The 18598-nt window shown below is 40.1% G+C and overlaps 1 protein-coding gene across 7 annotated transcripts in view; it reads right to left on the reverse strand.

The window, feature by feature from the left end:
* The window catches only part of arid1b (AT-rich interactive domain 1B), a 180955-nt gene that overhangs the window by 134035 nt on the left and 28322 nt on the right, over window positions 1-18598 (reverse strand). For 4 of the 7 annotated variants that reach the window (XM_066718637.1, XM_066718799.1, XM_066718473.1 and 1 more), the window contains exon 3: window positions 8341-8478. The exons of 1 other annotated variant lie outside the window; for it this stretch is intronic. In XM_066718637.1, the coding sequence (XP_066574734.1) occupies window positions 8341-8478 (138 nt within the window). The remainder of the gene's footprint in view (window positions 1-8340; window positions 8479-18598) is intronic. 2 more of the 7 variants (XM_066718720.1, XM_066718555.1) reach the window with 1 other exon arrangement.

The following is an 18598-nucleotide window of genomic DNA, read 5'->3' on the forward strand; positions in this document are numbered from 1 at the left end:
AAGGCTGCAATAGAGGGATAAGGCGTGCATGTATCATCTGAGACAAGCATCGGCTATTAGGCCATCTCTGCTTTTTTTACACCATCCTCTGAAAGCACAAAAACACAACAGTTACTTTAGAGGGCAGACAGCTTTCTGTCAATGCCCAGGTTCAAAGTCCCTTTGTATACAGTAAACCAGCTTCATCACACTGAAACCCCCAAAACCTTGTCTTGTTTTTTTTCTTTCTTCTTGCTCCATATCCTAGGACAAGTCAGCTGGTCTGCATTTGCACCAATGTCCCTTGGTTGTGGGTTCCACCCTGCATTTTACGCAGCCTGCAAAACCCTTAAATGTGATCGCTTAAGACCAGGCATGTTTCAACTTGCCATACTGAACTTTGCAACATAAGAAATGCTATACAAATTTTTAAAAAATCAATCAAATCCAATAGAACATGTGTGTTGTGAACTGAATAAAGCCATCTGCAACAAGCTGTGCAACCTGGAGGAGCTGACAAGGTTCTGCATGGAAGAGTGATCGAATATGCCTCCTGAAAAGATGAAGAACGTAGGTATGGATTACAGGAAACAGCTCAGAGACAAAGGCGTATTCAGAAAGTACTGATTGCTGGAGAATGAATATGCTTGAACACTGTATATTCAGAAATGCATATGCATTTATGACAGTTATGCTATTGACACAAACAATACAGATATTTATACAATATATTAAATATTATACAATTCATTGTTATGTAATTGTATAGCTGCATTTTCTTCCTAAATTAAGTTTTACATATTAAAAAGGGTATGAATAAATTGTGTGTATATATATATATATATATATATATATATATATATACATACACATACACACACACACACACACACACACACACACATAAAGATATAGTATTATATTTTATTTTTAAATATTACACGTTGAGTGTTACCATCATGTAATAGTAGTAACACATAGTAATAACAAGAATTAAACAATATTGTGCTTTTCTGTAGTCTGAAAAAATACAGACCAAAGCAATATCCACATACAATTACACATACAATATTATGCCACATACAATTACCTCTAGTATGATGCTACAGTTAAAAAAAAAACATTATTTTGTTTAATCCCCATAGCAGAATATACCTACATGCGACTCCCACAGATACAGGCCTATGAGAAAGAATAGGCCAGTCTCCCTAACTGAGAGTGCTTTATGACTACCAAAATGAATTAGTCATTCCAACACCTTTAGATGCAGATCTCCAACAAATCTTCTGCTAATTTCATTAATATTCATTAAAAATTAAGCTTAATTGCGTATCTTTAAAAGCCCTCATAGCCTAGTGCTTCTCGGAAGCCCTGAGGACAGTGATTTCAGATTGAACTGGGCAGCTCAGCGGAGCTCTTTATTGGCATAGCAGGAGGGAGATGCTGTTAAGTGAGAAAGCAACACCAACTTTATTTTATTCTTTGACGAAAAGAACAATTGTATTTCAAACTTGAAATTAACTAATGGAAACTACAAATCGTTTCATTTCTAATTGGATATAGAGAAACGGGTATTTGTTTTATACTAGAGGTTTGGAGAAACAAGAAAAACGTTTTAAAATGAGCTGTTATACCTTTGTGTGCACTATGCGGGGGGTTAAAGACATATGGAAACAATACATATTACATGTATGTATATTTAGCATACTAAAATACTAAAAATAAAGATTACACTCAAATTACAATAGACACAAGCAAACACATGCCAGCTGTGATTTAACTTGTGTGATGTTGTGTTCAAAGGACTTCTTATACCACAAGATATAACTTAAAGATCTTTGAGCTGAAAAGATTGTAGATCCATTTAAACAAATATGAACATATCAAAATCTGAATTCAATATTTGGTGAGGGCAAAGACCTTCAGCAAAATCTAAATATTTTCACTAAGATAAAGCAGAGGAAGAGATGTGTGCACTGTTTAGGAGTCACACATCACTAAATATGTATTTGGAGTCCAGCAAAGACCAAGAGCAGATGGGGATCTTTAATGGTTGGTTGAGAGATGAAGCTTGGTGTAATTAAAGTGACCACCAGAGATTGGGTCCGTTTAGGAATAAAGCAAATGCAAATATTGCTTGATATTTAAAGTGCCTGTATGAGACAATCCTTTACTGAAAAATGCGCCTAATGACCTTTGTTAGGATTTTTTTATGAATTAAAATACTCTCTCTGCTGAAGTAAAGGGACATGCCTCATCGAATAACACCGGGACACACCACGGCACAAAGCTGGGAGTGTACCCGGTGGTTAGAAGAGAATAACAAAGAATGGCCAGCTCAATTTCATCTTGGATGCTGCTGAACATCTCCGGTATGAACAAATCAGGTAGGAGACCTCAGAAACCGACCTCTCTCACTGCACTAAAAATACAGTGTACCTGGAATTATACAGTTCTTCTGACAATTAAAATCAGGAGGAGGAAAAGAGAAAAGAAAAAGGGATGAAAGGCTAAGGCAAAGAGGACAACGATGACGAAAACAAAGACTATGAAGAAGAATTGAAAAATACTTCAGTGTGGAAAGCAGGGAACAAATCCCATGTATTCTGGGAATTTCAATGAACTTAGTTTGTTTTATTGAGGAGCCCGCTTTTTGCAGCAAACCATTTTCGTCAGCTGAATCATAAGACTGGCAAGATAGAGGGAGACATTCAGAAGCTCCGATAAACTTTGCTATTAAAAAGGTTATGACAATTAAAATCAGCTCCGACAAATTATAGCGCTGAAACCTTTCACATGAATTGCTCCCTCTTACTGCATCACGTCTCTCTCTCTCTCTCTCTCTCTCTCTCTCCCTCTCTCTCCAGAATATGCCCCTATTTATAACTGCCTCCCTCCCCATTCAGATACTTTTATTATCCAGTTAATTAATAGAGTTCTTAGCTAATATTCAAATGCTGACCAATTAATGACATTGAACTTTGAATGGCCTTGCTTTTCCTCCCAGAGCACAGGCTGCTGCCACCAAGCTGGGCTGCTAGCACTCCTTTGATTTAACACAGCCTTTGTGGGGTTAATATTTCCACGCGGTTGCAGAAAGTGACGCTGTTTTAATTAACCTTGTGCGATTTAAATACTGGGAGACTGGAATTAGTCTAAATGCTACTTTGCAGATACTGGCAGCAGGAAAACAATCTGAGAGGGAAATCAAGCCCAGCAGAACGATACCAGTCCAAGGCAGCATTGTAAAACGTTACAGTATTTCGGTTGACTGCAGGTCAAAAATCTTAGGAAGTGACACTAAACTGGATGTATTTATCACACAAAGCAGGAAAAAGCAGGATTTCACACTCACCTCGGTTGATAAACTGTTCCTCTGACATCTTTTTTGAAATAATCAGATTTTACACATTTTTAGACATAATACAAAAAGAATACTCCTTGGTGATAAATACAAGAATATATATCATCATGACACACATCCGTTGATTTTTCTAAAGATAATTCACATGTTGAGAGTTTGTATCTTTAGTTGGTGTGTAATTTAAAATTTGTACTTCCTCATTCGACCACTGGAATAATAGAAGAACACACACACACACACACACACACACACACACACACACACACACACACACACACACACACACACACACACACACACACACACACACACACACACACACAGTCACAATAGCACACACAGGGGCTCCATGTGGCCCCTGATGGAAGCTGCAAAACAATAGTAACTTCCCTTGCATGTGAAATTCACACATTCCCTCGTGTCCAGGCACTTTATGTACTGTACAATAACTCAACTGTCAGGGTCTCTTTGTTATCTAAATACGATTGTGTGCGCATCCGTGTACCATCGGCCGTTACAGGTTGCTAATAGAGTGGTCCTGCTCCTCTTCTGCTAAGATGGCCTGTGAAATACTCAACGATGTAAACATCTGACAAACATTGATCAGAGGGCAAGAAGCGGAAACAATTTCACGTTGTAGAGGAAATTATAATAATCATTACAGGAACAGGGTGACTCACAGTGGAAGGTGGAAGCAGGCCAGAAGAACATTGTGGAAACTGTGAAACTAAAGTAAAGGTGGTATCTACACAGTGCCATTGAGAAATACAACAAACAACAACAAAGAACAATGTAAAACCCCAAAGCCATTCAGCACGGACACACATGGCTTTAATACACCCTCATCCATCTTTAAACGCACCCACGGAGGAGGTCATTAAGCAAATCCGGAGACTTTAGTACATCACATTTGCAACTCTATATCCGGTACACATGGACAATTTCAGCTAATTGCGTCGACTCATTTGCTTTAAAACTATCCTGTTGATTTTTAGTTTGTAAAAAGCCCAGCAACTCTGAAGCCGTGGGACACCAAAAGGAAACGCCGGCTCAGGAATCTCGAACATGTTTTTACAGTACAGTATACATTTGTATAGTTAGAGACATGACACAGCAGTTCTTTAAAATGAATGACACTGAAAAGCACAGCAGCAAAACTCCCTGCAAAGGCTTCGCAGAAGGTGAAAGCTGAGGGGAATTAAGAGTGTCTACGAAAGTAGAGTCACTCGCATTCAGGATGATAAGTCCATTCTGTGTGGAGTAATGGTGTCAAACTACGAGTCTAGTCGGCTTATACAGGGGGGTTAGGGCCATTTTTTATTCCAAAGGCTTTTACAGCTGAGCTCAGCTATTGAACAGAATTTTCATTTCAGAGAAAAGTGCCTGCGAATAAGTTCAATTTCAGGCCTACAAGAAGCTGACACCATCATGTGCCCGATCACTGCACTTCTACTCATACAAGGATACTAAAGGATTTCTTTGCCCTGAGATGCTTCAAATTTGCCCAGAAATCATTCACATTATTATGGGGTTAGATGGGAGGTTTTTTTTTTTTTTTTTTTTTCAGTCTTTTGCTTGCAGTCACAGAGGGAATAAGATTGCTACATGGAAGGGTCCCCCGAGAAGGAAAAATACTGCACATCCTCACCAATTCTCTTCTAGTTGGGTTGACTGTGTTGTCATTAATAAAACAAAGATCCACATCGAATTCCTCGGTTGTTTTTTCCCCGTTCTGTTTCAGCTTGCTGTAGACAAGTCATCTGGGGTTACGCTCAGAGAAACGTGAGGAAAGGGAATACGCACAGTTACCAAGTGCCCTTGAACTGCGCATATGCTCTGAGAAGGTCGAATTATGCCTTGTTTGCATCTGTCACTTAGATTGAGTCCATTAATTTGATTTCAGCTTTGTCTTCATCCATATTTGCAAGGCCGCGGTATCCTTTGGGAAGGTGGCAGTCCATCTGCTGCCATAAGCTTTCCACAAAGGATGCTCTTGCTGGTAGCTTGAAATGCCATTGATATAATGTGTGATTAACCAACCATGTCATGGAAAGGCAAAATATCACAAGTAAATAAATATGCAATACATATATTTTTCCTCCTAAAACTTAAGCTCAAACAGAAACTGTATCCAGTCTCTCTCATTGTGTAACACCTTTCCAGAGCAACTGGAATAGTAAAAGCTGGAATCAGCATAGCAAGAAAATGATTTTCTTCCAGGAGCAAAGGATTTGTTTTTGTAAAGGATGGTTTTAGTAGATTTACTTTAATAGATGTTTTTTCTCTGAACCTTCATCGAAAGAGACAATCCTTTCTAGCCTGGCTTCAGAAGCCACCTATTGCTAAACTAAAGCAGTTTCAATTTCACATGATGGCTTTATGAGGATCAGAACCTATACCTTCTGTCCTGAAAATAAAAATATATATAAAAAAATAAGAACTCTACATGTTAACAGTATGCAGTTTCCCCCCTTTTATTTTATGTTATTTTTGGATTTTTTTTAAACATGTATAATCATATGAATCTATATACACTCACCTAAAGGATTATTAGGAACACGATACTAATACTGTGTTTGACCCCCTTTCGCCTTCAGAACTGCCTTAATTCTACGTGGCATTGATTCAACAAGGTGCTGAAAGCATTCTTTTGAAATGTTGGCCCATATTGATAGGATAGCATCTTGCAGTTGATGGAGATTTGTGGGATGCACATCCAGGGCACGAAGCTCCCGTTCCACCACATCCCAAAGATGCTCTATTGGGTTGAGATCTGGTGACTGTGGGGACCAGTTTAGTACAGTGAACTCATTGTCATGTTCAGGAAACCAATTTGAAATGATTCGACCTTTGTGACATGGTGCATTATCCTGCTGGAAGTAGCCATCAGAGGATGGGTACATGGTGGTCATAAAGGGATGGACATGGTCAGAAACAATGCTCAGGTAGGCCGTGGCATTTAAACGATGCCCAATTGGCACTAAGGGGCCTAAAGTGTGCCAAGAAAACATCCCCCACACCATTACACCACCACCACCAGCCTGCACAGTGGTAACAAGGCATGATGGATCCATGTTCTCATTCTGTTTACGCCAAATTCTGACTCTACCATCTGAATGTCTCAACAGAAATCGAGACTCATCAGACCAGGCAACATTTTTCCAGTCTTCAACTGTCCAATTTTGGTGAGCTTGTGCAAATTGTAGCCTCTTTTTCCTATTTGTAGTGGAGATGAGTGGTACCCGGTGGGGTCTTCTGCTGTTGTAGCCCATCCGCCTCAAGGTTGTACGTGTTGTGGCTTCACAAATGCTTTGCTGCATACCTCGGTTGTAACGAGTGCTTATTTCAGGCAAAGTTGCTCTTCTATCAGCTTGAATCAGTCGGCCCATTCTCCTCTGACCTCTAGCATCAACAAGGCATTTTCGCCCACAGGACTGCCGCATACTGGATGTTTTTCCCTTTTCACACCATTCTTTGTAAACCCTAGAAATGGTTGTGCGTGAAAATCCCAGTAACTGAGCAGATTGTGAAATACTCAGACCGGCCCGTCTGGCACCAACAACCATGCCACGCTCAAAATTGCTTAAATCACCTTTCTTTCCCATTCAGACATTCAGTTTGGAGTTCAGGAGATTGTCTTGACCAGGACCACACCCCTAAATGCATTGAAGCAACTGCCATGTGATTGGTTGGTTAGATAATTGCATTAATGAGAAATTGAACAGGTGTTCCTAATAATCCTTTAGGTGAGTGTATATCAGTGATCAAGTATTTTGTATCCTCACCCCTCACAGCTCTCTGCACTTAATGTACCACTGTATACACTTATACAATTTAAACCCTTAGAAATGTGTTGTCTGAGAAATGGCTTGATTAGAAAAACATAGGAAGAATAAATCAATTACAGTTGGATAAAAGGAATCAGTCTTCAACCTGGAAGACAGAGAGGTGCAAGTCTCAAGCATTGTGAGAGTTGGATTGTTGTGAAAGAGAAGGAAATAAACTCTAATGAGGGTTGTCTGGGTTACAGTGATTTCACAAGCTCAAATGGCAATTTTCCTTTTCTAAGAAACTCTAGTTCCCAGAAGTCTGTGGAATTCCCCTTCTCTCCCTCTCTGTCTCTTTTCTCCGTCTCGCTCTCCCTCGCTCTGTCTCTCTCTCTCTCTCTCAATCCCAAGAACTCATGTCAGCTCCCCCTGTGAGTCACCGGCCCCTGGCTGCATTCCCCCCAAGCTCCTCTCAACCAGAATAACAGAGCAGTTCAATCTGCTCTGACAAGACAGAAATATCTGCCAGCAGAGGTCATTGAAAATAAGTAAATTCCACTCTTAAAGAATGACAAGCATGCTAACCAGTTTTTTCTTTTAATATTCAAACATTAAATAGTGTTTCCTGCTAAGTGTGTGTGTGTGTGTGTGTGTGTGTGTGTGTGTGTGTGTGTAGCAGTCGGAAGAAGAAGGGGCGACAAAATGACAACCTCTGAATTGAGGATTTTTACTATTCAACACTTGGGTAGCCACTCACATTGGTACAAGACCAGTACAATCCCATTAAGGTTGCCACGTGTAAGTTAATGTTTTAGTCGGCATGGCCCTTCGTGTCACAGGGCAAACTCTCAGGGCTCTCACTCTCACCAGATCACTCAAGTGCTAAAGGGAAGTGTGATTGCCCAGGAGGAGCCATTTCAAACTGGTTAGCCACTTTGAAACCATTAGAGGAATTTAAGAGCAATGGTACATTAGCAGAGAACCAAGGTGTTCTTTTAAACAGGTTTTAAAACTGAGGGGTAAGTGTAATACTATTCAGTCACAGAACACCAAATGGAACCTTCCAAAACATTAATTAATTAATTAAAATTAATATTATAATATTAAACCTGTAGGTTAAATTAAATGACTTTACCAGCTGTAGAAAGTCTAGGCTGCATTGCGGCCGTCTGTGGTCTAGGTTGTCCCCTGGACATGAAGTATTGGGGCACAGGTGGGTGAGAGACTTACCTGCTGAGGTGGCGCTCTGGGCTGCATGTAGGCAGGCTGTGTCGGAGCGGCAGGCTGCTGGGGCTGGTTGAAGTACGGAGGCTGGCCCTGCTGGCAGTACCCACTCATACCCTGCTGACTATACTGAGGAGGCATCTGCTGAAAGAGCCAACCAGAGCAGAGACACCAGTCAGAAGTGCGGAGGTCAAGGCTCTCTCCCTCTCATGTTCTCTCACCTTCTCTCTTTCTCTCTCTCACTCTCTCTCTCTCTCTCTCTATCATCCTTCTTCTCCCTCTCACTCGCACTCACTCTTACTCCCACACATAGCATGAGGCTTGTACATGCACAATATACATACATCCGTTACCAATCACTGCAAAACAGCCGACTCCATATTGGACAGACTCCTTTTATTGTCATTTAGAATAATAATAATCATCGTCAGCATAAAAAAAAAGTAAAACTAATTTAAAGTAAAACTAGAACACAGTTCTCTTTTTCATCTGTATTTAGAAATTAGGTTAAAATGCTAAGAATAATTACAAGACAACAACCCTGGCATTAAGAAATTAATATCGTTTTCATTTTCATTCAAATGTACAAACCCCGAACGTGAAGTAAACCCCCCTCCTGCATCCTCATGCATGTCAAACAAACTTATACATAGCAAGGACTCCGACGGCCTAGCAGATTAAACAAAACTAAACAAAAACAAAGCGAAAGACCTAACCTAACCTTTCCATTTAGCACAAGACAGAGCTGTACGCGATGTCAAAAACATTTCTGAAGGCTGCTTTGAAAAGGACTTCCGATAGTGGCAGAGCAAACCTACTTTCCATCTTCGCTGAACTGCTGTGCAAAACTGTCTGTCGATTTCTATCAAAAAAGGCCCGTTTGGAATCTTGAATGGCAGCACTGTCCATGATGCAAGCAGAAAAATCAAAGGCCCTGCATTAAATCCACACCTACTGTACCTCAGGTCTTTAAATCTCCAATGTTTTAATTTATTTATTTGTAAACAGTTCTTTCGTTAAGGCATTATATGTTGTAAAAGTCAAATACGGGGAGAGACAGAAAAAAAAAAAATTATAATGAACAATCACAGACACCATAGTCTCAAGAGATTACAGGATGCATGAGCAGAGACAGTCTATCCCCCCGGGGGCAGGCGAGGGCTCTGGGTAACACTGAGATAACTCTCCCAGTAGTGTACGGACCTGTGCTGAATATCCTCTACAGCTAGAGGGCTTTAATCTTCAATTCAATCCAACACTTAAAGAACGCAATCCAGCGGATCACTAAATGATTACAAACGCACGGCCTCGATGCGGAGCGAGCATTAAAAAGTACCGCCAACACTCCCAAGTCCTCGCCCCCTCACAGTTAACAGACGTGGGAATTTGGAACGGTGCATCAAAAAAAACAAAGCCACAACAATAATAAAAGACACATGGATGTGTAAAACGTCTGCCAAAAACAAAGAATTGAAAAGAAAGGAGGCACACAATACCTACAACTTAGGAAAAACTAAGAGGACAGGAAAAGCAGGAGAAAAAAAAAAAAAAATGTACACAACTTATTAAAACCATTTTATTGTCATTGTCTTTCCTGAGTCATGTTTGTTTTCCACAGGACACGAAGCACTTAATTGAGATTTACTACAGAGCCGAAATCTTTCATTATCTGCCAAAATGCTCGTGTTGCATTTGGAACGTGGAGGGCTCTATCCTGCCACAGTTCAAGAACAGAATTAATAAACATTTTTCCTCCGCCGTGTGTTGTTGGAAAAGGCTTACGTAACATGTTCTAATGAGCAGCTGCTTGGGCTCTCACTGAACTCATCACCAGCCATTCCGAAAGGTGACCCTGGCCAAGTCCAAAAGCAAACACTAGAGCAAGGATGAGGTTCGCCGTCACCGGAGCCAGGCAGGCATGCTTGCACGGCACAATGAAACGCGGCACGCAGCGCAACAGAGCTGGCTTAAGACTCCTGCCTAATTACACAGACATGGTGCACATCAAGACTGTTTCATTTTCATTCCACACAAGTGTTTTCAAGGACACATATGTAGCCCTGCAGATGAGTATATTACAGGAACTATGCAAACCCTGCATGGCTCAATCAGCTAATTTAATGATAAATGGTCTCTTTTTTCATTCTCTTCCCCCTCTTTACTTTCTTACTACGACTTTGAGAAAGGACACTGATAAATGAACAGCCTTAAACAACATGAATTTGTAAAAAAAAATTGACAGTCCGTTCAGGTTTTTAAAGTCTACACTTTAGTCTTCAAACAAAGTATTTGCCAATAAATTATCTTGGAGAGAGAGGGAGAGATATTATGTTTATTATGCAAATAAACAAAATTCAATGTGGCTGGCAAACAAAAACTGTACTCAAAAGTATTGAGCGGTTAGGAAAGGGTGAACAGCTTGCTCAAGAGTACAGTTTTACAGTTCGACATTTTATTCAGCAAATAGCATGAGAATGTGCAAAGACAACCAAGTGTGAAGATGCTGAAGGACTTTCTGAAGTGTGTAGTGTGAGAATGTTTTAAACATTGAAGACACAATAGTAAGGCAGTAAAAGTACATTAATGGACAAAGAAAAACAAATATAGGCTACTTTTAATGACCCAAATTAGTTTTTTATGATCCAATTGATACATATATATTTTGTTTATTTAAACTTGCATTCATTCATACAAACTATTCCTAAACACCCCCACCCAGCTCTCTGGATAATTGGGCGCCTACTGCGTGTATCTGTAGGTGAGTGTGTGTGTTTATGTGGGCCGAGGCCTATACAGGGTCCAAGCCTCCACAGTCTTTTCACAAAGATGATCATGTCTTTGTGTTTTCCGGACTCTGTTCAGTTTCCTAAAGTTTGGCCGGAAACATCATTGGGATATCGCTCAGTATCCCTAAACATTGTTATTCGCGTGGCACACGGCACCTGAAGTGAATGTGTTTCGGTGATAATGTGCTCCCCCCCCCAACAAGAAGGCTATTAACCCCAGCACGAAGTGAAGTCAGAGAGCTCTCTCTGCCCTCAGGAGTGCCGCCCCCCGGAAAACCTTCAGCGCCTTGCATGGCTTTGAAATGCCAGGTAAATTCAACCTTTCCACACCTTCCATACATTTATCTGACAAGTGTGCTCTGCTGTATTGCTGTCCAGCTTTACTACTTAGCACACCGGAACTGTGCCAGAAAACCCAACGCAGCGCGGCAGCATTGTTTGATTCTGAGAATATACACAGCCGCGTAATTTTCATTTTTATTTACAGGAAGCCGACTGAGAGACAAAAACCAACACGACCGTCCTTGTGTTTGTAAAAGAATGACGTGCATGAACAGACAGAAACCCTGCCACCACACCATTTAATAGCGTATGAAATTTCCAACGATAAAACGCATGTGGCCTCAAACAAACATTGTGTTTTCCAGTCAGTGAACACAAAGAGAAGCGTGCATTAAAACTCAACTAGCACTAACATGTTAGAATATGCTTCTTTCAACTCCAGATTAATTACTGGCAGAGTGCTGCTTATGAATATGCAATGGCAAACAAACAAAACAAAAAAATCACAAAATTACAGCAACAGAAACCACCTAAGGTATGATTTCATTTTGGACTCTTTCCTTCAACAATTCGGCTCATTGTTTATCGTACAATCGCCATAATTAGTCACGATTCAAGGGTCGCCCCTACCCTCAGATTGACTACAGACTTTAAGATGACAAAACTGCACACCTTCAGCATCGGTTCTCCCAACGCATTCTCTTTTTTGGTTGGGTTGTTCTTTCTGCCATCGCTTTTGAGTTTCGGTCTAATTGCCTTCTGCGGGGGGTTGTGAACGTTTTCGGATTTCACTCCAGCAGTTTGATCCCTTGACCCCCATTTCCCCCATGTGCGACAACGCTTGCCCTCCAGCTGACTTTCCAGAATCAATAAGCAACTGCGTGCTCAGCGATGAACTATCAGCACACTGACACCAAGGCTTTTGTGGGAGAAGAGGATTGGGAAGACAATTTTCACGGACAAGAGGCCATGCCTGGAATAAACCACACTTGTAGACCCCATCTTTGGATCCACAAAATAACACTCATCACTATTCCATCATACAGTTAGTCTTTCCATATCCATTAATCTGGGTAGCCATTTTTTTTCCCCCTTCATTTCCCACCATTTAGTTATTGGATGTGTAGAGCAATACCCATATCCAAAGTAAGGACTTTCACTACCAAAATTAAAATTAGAACGAAAACATCCAACAGATTTAGAGTCTTCCATCACACAGAAGCTATTTCAAGCACAAGTAAGAACAACAAAGCACATCGCCACGCACAATCTAACAGAATCCAGGGACTTACTTTAGCTTAATGTTTTTGGTTGTTTTATATTCTGCCCCACACAAGTAACATTACAGAGTGGAAACGCAAGACGACTAGAGATATAAAGCTTTAATACAAATAAAGAAAAGGTCAACGTACTCAAGAGATTAAGGGCAATGTAAACATGTTCCTGGAGGAAATCGTTCAGCTGGTGCGAGATTTAGAGTACCAGTCAACCGGCGAACAATGGGAAAAACAAAACTCAGAAGCAGGGACGAGAAAAATGCAGAGTCTGCATTTCAGTTCTGAGTCCTAATCGAGGCGATCTTCGGTGCCACAAACCGGCAGTTTAGTGTGTTTAGGCAGATCAGGGGAAAACTGCTTGTAATTCAATTGGTCCAATGAACAGAGACAGAGTTTTCATAATTTTATCACTGTACTCCACGGCTGGCTGCCTGTCAGGCCTTTGCCAAAGCACAGGTTCCCATTTGAATGACATATGGATTCAGCCAACCAGAGAGATGTTAAAACATTAAATACCACAAACAGACATGACAGGAATATAAATGGGCACATTAATGCTCTCCAGCCTGCGTGGGTCTGAGAAGAAGCCTTCAAGTTGCAACAAGATCAGAGGGCAGGCTGTTTTGGCAAGAGCAACCCACCCCCTGCCGAGGGAGGCCCACAGGAGAGAGCACCATCAGGATGATATGAAAGGGATTGAAGGGTTTTGGTGGGACAGGCGGGAACCAAAATTAAGTGCGAGGAAAACGGACAGGAAGGGAGGGAAGTAAATGAGCATTAAACCCTGGGGAACAAGTGGTAGCAGGACTGACAGCGTTGGAGAAAAAAATAATATTAATAAAGATGCAAAAATAATGTCAAAGAAAAGCATAGCTAATGAGAATGTTTTCTCCAATATTATTATTGTTAAATTTTGATTTACGGTATTTGTTTAATTTACACATTTCCTCTCTGTTTTAGTGAAAATTGTACCATTCAATATTCTAACTGAATCAATCACAACAGGATATCATGACAGGATGGGACAGGACTATTGTGACAAGACAGGATAGGACAGGGAATGAAACAGAACTACATCCACAGAGAGAAAGAGGACAGGAACGTTTTTGACAGGAGAGGATGGAAGGGAACCCACATTACATGCTAATTTCGCTCACTAAAGGTGAACTCGCAGGGCTTGTAAAATCAACAAAGCTTTAAGGTATTAAAAGAAAGAACAGTTGCCTTGAGCAAGGGTCTGTACCTAGATTTCTCCAGTAAAACATACAGCTGTATGAATGAGTAACTATGTAAAAAAAAATATACTAATAATGTTATATATTGTAACTTAAGGATAAGGATCTGCTTAGAAAAATATAATAATAATAATAATCAAGCTAAAGAGTTCATTGACACTTTGACAATTGCTAACGAAAGTTGGTTACCATACAGAAAGCACAGGGTAAACTACATGAATTTCACACTGGTATAAAAACAAAACAACCATATTAAAATGAATCCACTATCTTAAATGAAAAGCAGGTTAACAAAAAGCAACCTCACCTCATGATTAAACATGGAATGAAGATTGCATCTCTGTTTTCTGAGATAAATAACCCTAACCTTGAGGCCTGTTTATATTCTTTTGTTTCCCTCCAAAACCCCCTTGACACTGCATGAATGAATTGTCCTTGGAGAGTTTGGGAAAATAAATAAATATAAAACTACCGAAAGTTATGCATCTTTGTCTCGCTGGGTATTAGCCTTATTAAATATACAACACAAGACGTAGGATTTATCATATTAAATATTAATAACGCACAAAGAACTGGTATACTGTAGCATGCATTTCAATCAATGAACATGAATAATTATTATTAAGTCCATTAGGAAGGGCTGTAATATTCCATGGCACCGCAGCTGCAGGCATTGAAAAAACGGGATGGATCATCTCGGCTGCAGTTTGTGTTGCTAGTTAGATGTGGTGTCAGTTTCCAGTTTGCACCACCGATTTCAAATATTCCACCTTCTAAACTTCTGACTCTGCAATGAAGCTTATGTATAAGATATAAAATTGATTCATGGTTATAAAATCGTTTCATTTCCTTGGACTCCAGCCTCCAGGAAGATGAATTCAGCCTCCGCTCATTGTGTGACAGTGTGGTAGGCTTTTCCAAGGCGTTTTAAAAGTACTACATCAGGACACAGCTCTCACCTGACATTACTACTGCCAGAACGCAGAGAAGAGCAAAATAAATTCATAAATTACAAAATAATGAAAGCTAGGGGTGAGGCCACAGCCCTGCCCTACAGCACCTGCTAGTGGTGACACTGTGACTACAGGATCAGGGACTTCCGAACCTAAGCGGACTCCCAATAGTGGGAAGGTGCTTGTGCGTTCTGTATTGAAAGATGCCCTATCTCGACTTAGCAGGGTCAGAGATACAGGCATACTATTCCTACAACTGGTTTTCAATTTTGAAATGGCAGGGAGAGAGACAGAGAGAAGGCATCTTGGTTGCAGAACGAATATAATATTTTCCAGAAGTCCACCGTGTTATTAAATCTCGGCTTAAATCTCAGAGTTTAATAGAAACTGCGGAAGCCATTGTGAAACTTGAATTGGCCTTGCCTGGAAATGTGTAGAAATGGGGTGGTATCTTCTCAAATGGGAAGATAAATACAGTACTTATGTTTGATATATTCTAGCAAACAAATAGTGCCCTACATATTACTCTATTAAGCCTCTGATTAGGTTTCAGGATGCCCGATTCATCAAAGGCAAAGCGAGAAAAGTCCGCAACACATTAGAAATGCAAAAAGCGGCTCAGCAAAGATTGGCATATCAAATCGCTTAGTAATTTACTATGCTTGGAAATCACCTTCTGAAAAGCACCCATCACTAATCACTGGCAAACAGCTTTTTCCTTTTTTTTTTTTCCTTCTCTCTCTCTCTCTTCAATATACCTGCAGGGCCACATGATTCAAACAGACAAGGAATTTTAAATACGTTTTTTTTTTTTTTTAAGCATACACTCTATGAACCAAACTTACCAAATCTTTACTAAAAGTGGAAAAGTGGTGCAGTAACAATCAATCACTGGTATTCAGGGTGGCATTATTAAGAGATAATAGCTTTTAATTGTGAACTAGTTTCAATGTTTCTGCAAAACAAGTGTTGCTGGTTATTATAAACATATCTGTGATGCGTTTCTTTACACGTGACCCAAGCCAGTTATGGTATTATTCTCTCACCACCTCTTTGTTTGATGGTGCCAAGGCTTTGTGAATACGAAATGCAATACATTACATCGTGCAAGTATTTCTATTTGGGGCACCAGTACAGGTACAACACAACCTCCTTCCTTAAAATCCCACAAATGGCTTCTGAGCCCATCCAGCTAGACAGAAGGTCGTTTTCAAGTCAGAATTCGATTTGACATTGTCTCTGCTGCCAAAACATTGTGTCCTCTTCTATCGAACCAGACAAGGGGAAAAAGAAATATCCAAAGGCCCTGGAATATATGACACAAATTCATTCACAGGGCACCCATCTAAACATCAGCTTGGGCGACAACACTAATCTGAAGTGATGGCGGTCCTCTCTTGATCACACAAATACAACTCAGCAAACAAAGTGGACTATAAAACAAGGAGGGAAAAGCTGTGGATGTGTGACTTTGAAGAAAACACCAAAAGAAGTTTACTGTACAGTGATAAAAGAATCCTAAAGACAGTACAGCACAATACTGGACTTCTTGCAAGGTGTGGAAAACAGACTTGGGGTCAGATGCATTTGCTGTGTAATTCAAATACTTTTAAGATTCTTCCTATTCATCCAAACCCTTCTAATCACAGCTTTAGCAATTCAGTTCAGTTCCCCCCTATGAAGGTGACAGTTCTGAATAGGAGATCAAAAACAGGTGAGTTTGAATTGAGTTTAAGGGAGCATGCTTGGCAGAGGAGTGAGCAGAAGGTCTCGTCTTGTAGAAATGGGAGTAAATGCAATCTTTAAAGCATTCGAAGGGCACATCAAATGAATGCATGGCTGGATGGCCATGCAGATTGGGTCACGGCCATCCTGTTATAGGAAAAAGCATGACTAGGAAAGACTCACTAGAGCAGTTGGGACCAACATCACATGAGGGGGAAAAAAAAATCACCGGAAAAAAAATAATTAATAATAAAAAAAATAAGGTATTTGCCAGAGAAACACAAACTTTAACAAATGACTGAACTAAGCCGATCCATAAAAATGCCTTTTTAATTATCTTGAAAATGAAGATGAATGCAGGGCAGCTAATTACAGTGGAAACTAAAACATGGCTAGGGCACAACAATATCAAGGATCTGTTTCCCGGCTTACTCTCTTAGTCACCGAAGTCTCTTAGTGCGAAGAAACGTTCTTTCTTTTAGGCAAAGCAGCCTGGCATGGATTCGCAATGCAATCTACGCCACAGCTGGGCTTCCTCAGTTCAGGCAAAAAGTGAGACATCATATCCAAGAGCGAGAATCTGACCATTAAGAAAAATCATAGCCGACTTGAAAGGAGACCTGGGGCTCGGGTCTTTGCCTGCTCTCGCAATGTGAAGAGCCACTGAACTGGGACTACGTTCACAAAGCTGACAGGGTGTTGTCATTTGAGGAAACAGGCAGTGAAACTTGTGACCTGAGACAGAGCAGCATATTCAGATGCACACGTCTCACAGATAAAAAACCGAAAGGCCCACATTGCCACAGCATTATATTAGGGTTGAAATTCAAAATGGACAACAATGTGTCAGAGTAAGTCATATACAGTCCCAGCTGAAGAATGAGGAAAAAGTTTAAAAAAAAAAAGAAAAAAGTGCACCAATAAAGTAGAGTTATTGCAGGCTTTTCCTGCACTATTCTCTAAATGACCAAGACCAAAAGAGCAGTCGTCTGGAATGGACCACAGGTAACATTACTCTCAGCATCTGTAAACATCTCTGGTTGTTTTGGAAATGTTCATGAAGTGTTCATGAAGTACAGATCTTTGGGAATTCCACCCATGTAATTTCCAAATTGCAGAAATGAACAAATGTCTGACTTTTGGAATGTCTATTCATCACAGAATCACTTCACTGGGCATTCTGGGACATTTTACCTGCAATACTGTCCTCAAAGTGACATCGGTTTCATTGCACAATAAGTTATTAAGCTAATTATAAATCCCTGTCACAGTTGCCCATCAATCAGTCTCAGATTAATCTCGTACCTCATACAGATAAAGTGTCTTCAAGCACTTCACAGAGTCAAGGAAAAGCTAGGATCATCATATAGGCTAGTGAGTTTTGTCATAGCCTTTAATAGTATCTGTACAGCCTCCTGACTTTGTCATTTTAATTGCCGAAAACAGGAATATATCTTCATTCCTAAGAGATCTATACTCAACAGGGAAGTAAAATATCACTGTCTGAGATTCGCACCAAAAGTTATAAAATATAAATATATATTTAAAACAAAAAGAAACAATAACAAAATTCTTCAATGTACATGTTTTGTCTCACAACATCCTTGGAACAATTTCAATAAGTGTGTGTGCTATAGGTGCCCTCAGGTATCCTAGTTCCCCAAGTAGCAATAGCTTTTTAAAAGAAATCATTTTCAAACAGTTTTCACACTTACAAATTAAAGATGCATTTACCCTAGACCTTCCAGCTATTTATTGCTGATGTGTAAGCAAAAAAAAGGGACTTTGACTGACAAAAGACTGCATAGAAGCAGCATTATTTCCTTGCAACTAATGGATGCACAATATTTCTGCATTGAGAGCGGGTGGGTAGGCTGATTTCATATACGTAGTAATAAAAGTTACAAATGAGAGGAGGCTATTAGGGCTATCGATGTTCGTTGTATTCATACAGATGAATTAATCTTGCGAGTTAATCTATTCTGCTCTAGAAAACCCCCCATAAA

Source organism: Amia ocellicauda, chromosome 1, assembly GCF_036373705.1.
Source record: "Amia ocellicauda isolate fAmiCal2 chromosome 1, fAmiCal2.hap1, whole genome shotgun sequence".
In the NCBI taxonomy this organism is placed as follows: domain Eukaryota; kingdom Metazoa; phylum Chordata; class Actinopteri; order Amiiformes; family Amiidae; genus Amia; species Amia ocellicauda.